Here is a 10,041-nt window from a genome sequence, read left to right on the forward strand (position 1 = left end):
TTATTGGTTTCCTTCCTATAAGGTTTTGTTTAGCATTTGTATTCAATCACACATATATTGCCTACATCATTTACCATAAAATTTTCTAAAATTTTATACACTAGTGGAATAGTATTCTTTTTGATACATTGGTTTTCTTCGTTCACATATTGACTTTAGCATCAGAGTGACCACGCCGGACACTTCTTCCGTGCCCATTCACGTGGTTATTTTCGTGTTTTCAGGCTAGTATTAGCTTTTCACGGAAGAAAAGCTTTGGTTTGGACACATCTCATTGTGCTTTCATGCCTCCTCAGTTTTATACTCGATCTAATAAATTACTCGACCCAGCTCACCTGATTTACGCGGATCACATCGATTACGAATAAAATTTGTAATTGATAACAAAGTGTATATTTTAAAATATTTGTGAATCAAATTTAATTATTTGTCAAAGGAAGATTTCATCTTTTGCTAGAGAGGAGAGAGATCGATCGTTCTCAAAACTCAGGCCGAAAAAATAAAAAACACTCACCCCAAATTATACTAACGCTTCCCAATGTATATGGTCACATGGAAGTCGTTTTTTTCCCAATTTTATTTCCTCCGCCTCTTCTTTTGCTGCTCTCCCTGTGCAACTCCTCAAAATTTTCTTATCTGATATCTCTAATTGGTAAAACTAACGCATAAAGCCTCGTTCTTTTTACTTGACGTCCGGTCCGTTTGTTGTCTGTTTCTCGATCTGAGAAGATCGGCTGTTTTTATTCAATTGATTTTCCTTGGTTTATTGTTTCGATTTCGAATTCATGTTCCTGTTTGTTGTCTTACGGCTTGCGTGTTTCATTGGGACTGTTTTGGGATTTTGCCTAATTGATGTTCTGATGGGGGATTGGGTTTACAGTTTGGAGCTCAGGGATTACTGGGATTTCTTGATCACGTCGACAAAGTTTAGGTGTTCTATTGGTGGTTGTTAATTATGAATAATAGGACTTGGGTTTATTTTTTGTTGTCATTTTTTCATCGATTTGGTGAATCTGAAGCGGGGTTTTGTGAAATTCTCTATTGTCTGATGTGGGTTTCTCGAGGTGTTAAGAAGTAAGAATGGTGTCTACTGCGATCGCAATTTGTCTCCTTCTGTTGGTTAAGCCGTGCAATCTGCAGAACAATTGTATGGTTCTAATGTTATTTGGCAGCAAAATGTGCATCCTTTTACGTGAGACACAATCCACCTTGCGAACATCTCAAGTTTTGTCAAATGAATTTGACTATTTTTTTAACCATCTAGTACTGATATCTGTTTGTTGGGCTTCAATTGTTTCACTTTCTTGCATGTAGTTTTGCATTTTTTTGACGTTTACTTTGTGTTGATTCAAGGTGGAGAAGGGTAAGTGTGGCGAGAGTCGAGGATTGGGAGAAATGGCTAGTGTTGCATCTGAGGAACCAGTAGAAGGAAGATCGGTGGATGAGGTTCCAAATGGTCAGCAGTTATGTCCATCAGGGGAAGCGTTGGTTGAATGGAGGTCTTCAGAGCAAATTGAAAATGGGACTCCATCTACTTCACCCCCTTACTGGGATAGTGACGATGATGATGGAGGTGTGCTGCTTTTTCTTCTTAACTTATCTCTTGTTCTTGGCAGTTACGTTTCGTATTGACTTGCTATAACAGTCGATGACTGAGTACGATGCTTGACATTTGTAGGACAGTCGACAGTCTTTGAATTTATTATGCTCGATCCTTTAAAACATCAGTTCTCGGTTTAAGGAAAGAGAAAAATAAAAAGGAAAGAACATTGAAAGTTACAATGACAAAATATCTGAAAGATTGTGGTCCCATTTTATGGAAGGATTTATAGACGGTGATAATGTTATTAATGAATGCCTTTTCCTTCAACTCCATGACTTTCATAGTTGTCTTGCCAATCAAGCTCGTTGTGAAGTACGAGGATACTTTTTCAAGTTTCCGATTCATTTTATCTTTGACGAAACCAACTTGAGCAGAAGGATATCTTGCAAGGCTGGGATCTGGCATCATAAATTGGTGAAAGTGACCAAGGAATTGTGACACGGTGCTTGTCATCTGGGATAACATTTCTGCTGGTCCTGACCCTTCTGGGATAACATTTCTTCTGGTCATGACCCTTCTGAGTTCCTATGCACGTGCTTTGATAGTCATGTTATAATCTGCTTATCTTTTCTCTGTATGAGGATGTGTTGGATTTTTGCCTTCCTGAGATTTAGAAGTTCAATAATGCCATGTGTGGATGTAGGTAGTAAAGTGCAATGAGCTTAAGGAGAGCTGAAGGAGGTGAGAGAATATGGAAAGAAACATTGAATAAAGATAGGAAAAGATGATTGTGGTGTAAATAAAAATTGAGTGCATGCCTCTAGGTTTGCACGTATCAAGTTCTGTTTTTTAACTTTGCATACCTTGCTCAAGTTGGCATTTTTGTGTATTTATTTTATTTATATGCTCTTGTGATATCCTTTTCATTGTCCTGACTCCTGAGGTTCTTATTGTTATTTTTTAATTTAAAGCTATTAAGTACCTGACATAGTATTTGGAAATGGCGTATTGAATATAACTTGTTTATTTTCTGCAGTTTAAAGTTACATGTTCATCACATAGCATCAATATTACATGGTTTATCTATTGTGTACCATCATACAACATCTCTGTTGTCATCATTTTTCATTTGTGCCTCTTCCTATGCTGCAGGACCAAAACCTTCTGAATTGTATGGAAAGTATACCTGGAAGATTGATAAGTTTTCACAAATAACCAAAAGAGAACTTCGGAGCAATGCATTTGAGGTTGGCGGATACAAATGGTATGTTCTAAAGTCAAATTTGCGTTACCTTGCTTTGCCTAATGATTTCCAGTCATTACTAATTCCAAATGTGTTTACATATTTTAATAATGACATATGGTATTGTTTTTATTCTTTTTTACATCCAAAATTAAGAATAACCATCTTTTTGACAGGCTTGATGATTATTTCTGATTTATGTTATATTCTTACTCCTAAGTATTTTTCCGTGCATTTTACAACTTTCTATAAAGTTCTCCTAGAGGATCTGCAGGATTGAGTACCGGCTCGGTCTTCTACCATTTGTAGTGCTTCTTGTAGTACCAAATGAATGGATATATTTCAATTATGTTTTTCAACATTCACCTTCACAACATAAAATTTTTCTTCATGTGTGCCATCACAATGTCTTAGTTTTTGTTATTTTGTGTTGTGATATAGCACTTTTGTGAAATAGTGGAAGTGAAGGTTAATATGGTTTAACCTTGATTGACAGGTACATTTTAATTTACCCTCAAGGCTGTGATGCTTGCAACCATCTCTCTTTGTTTCTTTGTGTGGCCAATCATGACAAGCTTCTGCCTGGTATAGTGTAATGATTGCTTTTGTCTACTAAATATGTTGTTTGAAGTGTTTATCATGTGTTGCTTCCATATGGATAGGATGGAGTCATTTTGCACAATTCACTATTGCTGTGGTGAACAAAGATCCAAAAAAATCCAAATATTCAGGTAGTTTTGCTTTTCCTTTTCTTTTTGTATTTAATATTCCATTCCTTGTCAGACCGACCTTAAGGTGTTTTGAATAATTTGTAGATACATTACATCGTTTCTTGAAGAAGGAACATGACTGGGGGTGGAAAAAATTTATGGAGCTATCAAAAGTGGTAGATGGATTTATTGATGCTGACACTTTGATAATTAAAGCTCAAGTCCAAGTAATAAGGTACTCTGATCATAATTTTTCTTTCAATATTTTTTATGGTTGGTTGAGGCTGATAAGTGGCTTATGGACCATTAAAGAAGTATGATTAGTGTTACATGTGTTATTTTATATTACCTTTATAATCAGGCCCACTTGTAATTCAGTGGCACATGTTTACCTGTGGTTTGAAAATCAAATCTATAGTGTACTGGTTAAGCACAAAAATCAATGAGGATTTAAATTATAAATTCGAATATTTAATTGCCGATTGGCCACTGTAGGGAACCTAGAAACTGATGTTTGCTCTCAGTTTCAGCACACATTCTTCCTGTGATTATTATTTTATTCTGTGTACAATTTTTTCATTTTCACATATATTTGCATCTGATTGAGCTTCTTAGAGAACTTGATATCAAATCTATAGTGTCCTGGTTAAGCACAAAAATCAACGAGGATTTAAATTATAAGTTCGAATATTTAACTGACAGTTGGCCACGAAAGGGAACCTAAAAACTGATGTTTGCTCGCAGTTTCAGGACACATTCTTCCTGTGATTTTTATGTTATTCTATGTACAATGTTTTTTCATTTTTACACATACTTGCATCTGATTGAGCTTGTTAGAGAACTTGATAGATTCTTTCTGCTGCTTGATTTTAAGAGTTAGTTGGATGTCTCGAAGAAAAGATACGAAGAAGATATAAAACAAAAACGCTAACTTAGCATTTTTTTCCATTAATCATTGTCAAATTGAACACTCATTTGTAAGATCTAATGGAAATGTGCTTTTATCTATGTACCGGGGTTGACCAGTATTGGGTGCTGTATTTATTTATTTTTTGTGCTTCGGTTAGTAAGATCCTTTTCAGAATTTAAAGCTGAATTTCTGATGTGCAGGGAAAGACCTGATCGTCCATTTCGTTGCCTTGATTGTCAATATAGGAGGGAACTTGTCCGAGTATATTTGGCAAATGTAGAACAAATTTGCCGCCGTTTTGTAGAAGAACGTCGGGGCAAGCTGGAAAAGCTAATAGAGGATAAAGCTAGATGGGCAAGGTAATTTGTGCCTTTTTTTTCATTGCCTCTTTCCTGCTTATACAATGATTGACTGCTTTTTGCATTGAGACATGATTGGAAGCCAATCGAACTAGTTAGATAAAATTTTGTCCGACTACGGTTACTGTTTAGAGATACATATAGACAAAAATTATGTCATATATTTTACACTCTTATTGTCCTGTTTTATTCCAAGTGAGTGCTAGCTAAATTGTTGAAAGTTAGTTTCGAATTGATGTACTTAATGGCACAGTAAAGTATTTGCAACTTGCAATAAATTTCAGCTTCCGTGCTTTCTGGTTGGCTATGGACCAAAGTTCCAGGAGGCGCATGTCTCGAGAAAAAACTGACTCAATACTAAAAGTACTCGTGAAGCATTTCTTCGTAGAAAAAGAAGTCACATCTACCCTGGTCATGGATTCCTTGTATAGTGGATTGAAAGCTCTTGAAGGGCAAGCTAAGGGCAAGAAAAGCAAGGGAAATGTTTCAGAAACAGAAGAATTACCAGTACGTGTTATTTGCATTGAGAAAGAAACACTTGTGCTGGTGGATGATGTGTTGCAGCTAGTTGAGAGGGCTGCCATGGAACCTTTGCCTCCAAAGGACGACAAGGGTCCTCAAAATCGTACAAAGGTGAGTAGCACGAGGATATGAAACTATCTTTACTTTGCCTATTGAGCACCATCGAGCTTTGTTTTCAGCAGGCTTTACGAATTAGTGACAACCATGTGCTAGTGGAGCTGTTGGTTGCAAATTCTCATGGAGATCGACTGCTTTTATTGATAGTTCAAAAATTGTACTTTTATTTGTTTTTCAATTTTATCATTGATTTTCTCAAACAGAGATTGTAAATCTCTACTTACGGAGGCAGTGGACCATCTCCCTTGGTAAACAACTAAATACACTCACAGGATTGTATAAAGCCTAGTGACTAATCGAAAACAAGAACTGTGACTTTTTCTAGAATGTTATAGGCATGATTTAGAAATTATTTCTTCGCGTCTTTTCTATTTGAGCATTTTAATTGTTTGGTTTAATCTTTATTTTACACTCCCACGAAGTGTCTGCATTGAATCAGGCTGAGTTTAGCTATAGTTTCTTGTTAAATGAGCACATTCTGATTCTAGATTTCTTGTTTTAGGATGGGACTGCTGGAGAGGAGTTCAACAAGGATTCTATTGAACGTGATGATAGGCGGCTTACGGAATTGGGTCGTCGGACCATAGAGATATTTATCCTTGCTCACATTTTCAGGTATTTCCTTTCTGATTGTCCATTTTAGGTCATTTTGGTATTGCCACACTTCGGCCTTCAACTGTCTAATTATTAATTGTCAGCTTTATATTATTTCTATTGGTCTTTGTTCTGTACTGCAATTAGCTGCCTAAAGTTCCGACACTAGTTGTAGGATGGTGCCGAAAGAAAATATGAAAGAATTATGCTTATTTTTTTTTGGAGGACTCTTTTTTTATCCAACATATTTCTACGAGATGTCATTATTTGATTGTTTCAATCTTTATGGTTTTGAATGACCTATTTACTTGTGAATAATTGTCTTAAGATCCATGAATGTTGTTCTGGGCATTGATTGTTGTTTCCGCTCGTATTGACTTAAGAGTACTTAACTCTCTGTGTTTGGAGAGAAAATGTAGAGAAAAATTAATCTGATACATCTGAATGTAGAGGTTTAACCTTGATGATGGATCAAAGACTTTTACTTCATTGCTCAACGGTAGGACTTCAAACAAGCTGAACCGAACTCAAGTAGTGGTATGGTTTGACCTGGCACTTACCGAGCTTGATCATATAGTTCACTATTCTAATAGAGTATCGACTCCCGTGCATAGAAGTTCTAGCTAGCTTAGAATTTTTTGAAAAGTTGGAAGCCAGTTTCTATATAAGTTATTAAGACTAATATATTTCGAAATATGTCAGATAATTGTCGTTCAAATAACTTTAAAAAGATCAAGAAGAGTATGTACGTGTGATTCAAGTTCGAGGAGCTCAATGATCATTCATCTTTAATTTTGCTTGCTGAGTGACATGATGGAGTATGTTAACCCAAGCTCCGACTGCCGCTGTAATATTTTTGTTGGATTAGTAGTGGTAGGCTCTGCCAATTTCCTAACTATTTTCTGTCTATTTTCTGTTGTTGCTGCAGTAAAATTGAAGTTGCATACCAGGATGCTGTTTCTTTAAAGAGGCAAGAGGAACTCATTCGTGAAGAGGAGGCAGCCTGGCTTGCTGATGTCGAGCAGAAAATGAAACGCGGAACAGGGGACAAGGAGAAGAGGTCTAAAAAAAAGCAGGTTTGTTGAAAGCACAATGTACCCTGCGGCGCTTACAAGTTATCTTTGTATATATATAAGCAATTCTTTTTTCGAAAGTCAAGTTTTTTACACTTAAATGAGTTGAATATTCTTTTGCCACTGCTAGTGTGTGATGCATTTTGGGAAGAATTGGATTGACATTGTTCCCTCACATTTACTGATTTCTTACAATTTTACTTTTGCTCAATTGATAAGACAAAAGTAAAGCCTCCCAGTTTTGTTTTTGTCTTGATGCTATCAGTAGACAAAGGGGAAAGTATTATTGAGTTTTTCGGAACAGAATGAAATCTTGAGAAATTTTATTTTCAGGGCAAGCAGAAACGAAATAACCGCAAAGGAAAAGACAAGGGAAGGGATGAAAAGCCTGATGTGAACGTGCTAGACAAAACTGAGCAAGATATTACTAACATTGCAAGAAAAGGATTATTAAACATTGGATCAGAAGTGATACTTGAAAAAGTTGATGCAGTGGAAAATGTGTCAGACATGTCCGACTCTGCCGATGGTGTTCTTGAATCGCTTTCACCAGATTCCGAAGACAGAGATTTGAGTCCTGTTAATTGCATTGTTGACATTTCTGAAGTGCATCCTCCCACAGTACCAAGTAGTAGCATTATCACTGGGCTTTCAAGTGTGCAAAATGGAACTGAAGTTACGAGTCTATCTATTGTGGATGATAGCTCATCAACGTGCTCCACTGACTCAGTTCCTTCTGTTATGACAAGTTTGCCTCGCAATGGCAGGAACGCACAACGCAAAGTGACTTCTGAGGCAAGTGTTTGTGTTAATGAAGAACTAGGACAACTAACTGAAACAGCAACCAATATAAATGGTGCTTCACGAAATTTTAAAACAATGGAATGTTCTCCTAGAGCTGCTGTTGACGCTTTGCAGGACAGTGCTATCTTAACTGAGCGGCATACTGCGAAGGTTTTTTTTCATTGCTTCATCCACACGATATTTTATCCGATAAAAAAAAACAAGAACCCAACAAAAACTTTTTTGTACCGCTTTTCTGTCTTTAACTCTTCAGTCCTTGCTAACCTTGTTTACGTTTGTTTACCTAGGAGGAAGTGCATGGAAACCCCTGTGTCAAAAACATGCGTGATATGAAAGTGTCTGGGGATCGTACAGCATCTGTGATGTCGCCACCCCAGAGCCCTTCCAGAAGCACTCCATCTATTGCTCCTTCGAAGTTGGAGTCTAAGATAAAAGGTGTGAGCGCCACAATTGTTGGCAACAAGCTGTCTTTGGACAGTCCTAAACAATCTGACAGATCAACAGGCTTGGCAAATTCAGTTGAAATTGCTGCCACATCAAAACGTGAATCTCAGAAATTTGCAACTCCAAAGCTTGTAGAAAATCCATCTGGACATCAAGTACCTGTTTTTAGTGAAAAACCAAGGCTCTCTATGCCTCAAATGCCTATCGTGTCAAGGCCCTTGAGCACTCCCATATTACCTGCCCCTAGACCTGCTGTTTCCAAGGTTTCCGTCTTCCAAACGGCTCCTATGTTGGCACGTTCAGTTAGCGCAACTGGTCAGCTTGGTCCCGAAGCTACTGCATCTTCAAGCCAGAGTTATGTTCCACAGTCCTATCGAAATGCAATTATGGGGAGCCATGTTCCTACAAAATTTCCCTCCTATAGCCAAGGTCATTCAGCAAGTCCAGTGGTAAATGCGTCACATTCATACTCACAAGCACCAGCCCTAGTATCAGCACCATTCTTTTTACCACACAACTCTGAGAGGATGGATTCAAATTCAGTCAGACCTAGCTTACCATATGGAATTCCGAATCACCATGATATGTTGCCGAATAGCCCCGTATGGATGGAAATTTCTCAAAAGGATAACAGAAGGAACTTAATTTCTGATCGTCCTTCGCTGCTTAATGACATGCAGAGCTATGATTCATACTATCCGATGCTCAACAGGTCTAAAGATCACTCCTCATCCGAACCTCCAGCCAGCACATCCGGTCGTCAAAGCCGGGGATTGGTGGATGAATTTCCACACATAGACATTATCAATGACTTACTCGAAGATGAACAGGGAATCGGGATGGCAACCCAATCAAACTCTGGCCATTCAACTTTCAACCACGGGCCCCACAATATAAACCGGCAATTCAGCTTGCTGGGTTGCCCCAGCATGTCTGGTGGTAGCCTGAGCCAAACATCCTGCTCGAGTCAGCCTGAAAGAACCCATAATCATCTTGACACTGAATTTCAAAGGGGATACTGTTCATTTTCTGGAAGCCCTTATGATTCAGCTAGGGATATGATTCCCCTGTCCGGTCAACAGCAACACATAAATGGTCAGATCGATGGTTTGATACCTAATCAGTGGCCGATGGCTGGTTCTGATATGCCCTATTTGAGCATCAGGAATGCAGATAACAGTAGCTACCCTTGTCATATACTTGATTATCCTTACAACAAAGTTGATGTCAATGGGTACACAGTATTCCGGCCATAAAATGGGCTTTAAAGTTATTTACGTGGGTTTTCGACGGAAGAAGAGGGTCTACGGCCAATGAAACAAGTTTATCTGATGGAAACCCATGGTCTTAGACTGGGGTCGAGATTTGCTTTTGGTGAGAGAGAGACACTTTGTAAATAATGATTCTGCTTTCTTTGTTCCATTTTTTTAGTTTTCTAAAATGTTGGGCTTAGTGGCTTTCGAGCTTGACATATGAACTTGAATTTTTAGCTTTATCAGAATATTTATTTGAGTTTCTAATCATATTTGTGTTGCTTATAGCTGATAGTAATACATGCAGAAAAGCAATACAAAATGGAGTGAATTGTACATTTCTTGCTTGCACAATTGTCTTCTTTGATCCCATTTTTAACGTAAATAAATCACATGTACGTATGGGTGAGCATTCGGTTAATTCGGTTACCGACCGAATCGAATTAGCCATAACCGAACCGAAATATTT

At 37.7% G+C, this 10,041-nt stretch overlaps 1 protein-coding gene across 3 annotated transcripts; it reads left to right on the forward strand.

The window, feature by feature from the left end:
• The first annotated feature begins 474 nt into the window (after positions 1–474).
• On the forward strand, positions 475–9,839 carry LOC140833067 (TNF receptor-associated factor homolog 1b-like). Of its 3 annotated transcripts, none has more exons than XM_073197477.1 (12): positions 475–652; positions 1,354–1,573; positions 2,696–2,807; positions 3,283–3,371; positions 3,449–3,517; positions 3,602–3,731; positions 4,607–4,765; positions 5,050–5,398; positions 5,907–6,019; positions 6,927–7,074; positions 7,405–8,025; positions 8,163–9,839. In XM_073197477.1, the coding sequence occupies exons 2-12, from the start codon at positions 1,396–1,398 to the stop codon at positions 9,573–9,575; spliced, it is 3,381 nt and encodes a 1,126-aa protein (XP_073053578.1). In that variant the 5' UTR covers positions 475–652; positions 1,354–1,395; the 3' UTR covers positions 9,576–9,839. The 3 variants fall into 3 exon arrangements, with proteins under 3 accessions (XP_073053578.1, XP_073053580.1, XP_073053579.1); XM_073197479.1 differs by lacking the exon at positions 475–652 and adding an exon at positions 673–696; XM_073197478.1 differs by lacking the exon at positions 475–652 and adding an exon at positions 965–1,192.
• Positions 9,840–10,041: the final 202 nt, after the last annotated feature.

This window comes from Primulina eburnea, chromosome 5, assembly GCF_022965805.1.
Source record: "Primulina eburnea isolate SZY01 chromosome 5, ASM2296580v1, whole genome shotgun sequence".
Classification (NCBI taxonomy): Eukaryota; Viridiplantae; Streptophyta; class Magnoliopsida; order Lamiales; family Gesneriaceae; genus Primulina; species Primulina eburnea.

What these genes read in the sequence shown, in the direction of transcription:
- LOC140833067 (XM_073197477.1), top strand. Translation starts at nt 1,396, where the DNA reads ATGGCTAGTGTTGCATCTGAGGAACCAGTAGAAGGAAGATCGGTGGAT. An exon ending in GATAAAGCTAGATGGGCAAG is followed by an intron (nt 4,766 to 5,049) that starts GTAATTTGTGCC and finishes AATAAATTTCAG; the next exon opens with CTTCCGTGCTTTCTGGTTGG. An exon ending in ATCCTTGCTCACATTTTCAG is followed by an intron (nt 6,020 to 6,926) that starts GTATTTCCTTTC and finishes TTGTTGCTGCAG; the next exon opens with TAAAATTGAAGTTGCATACC.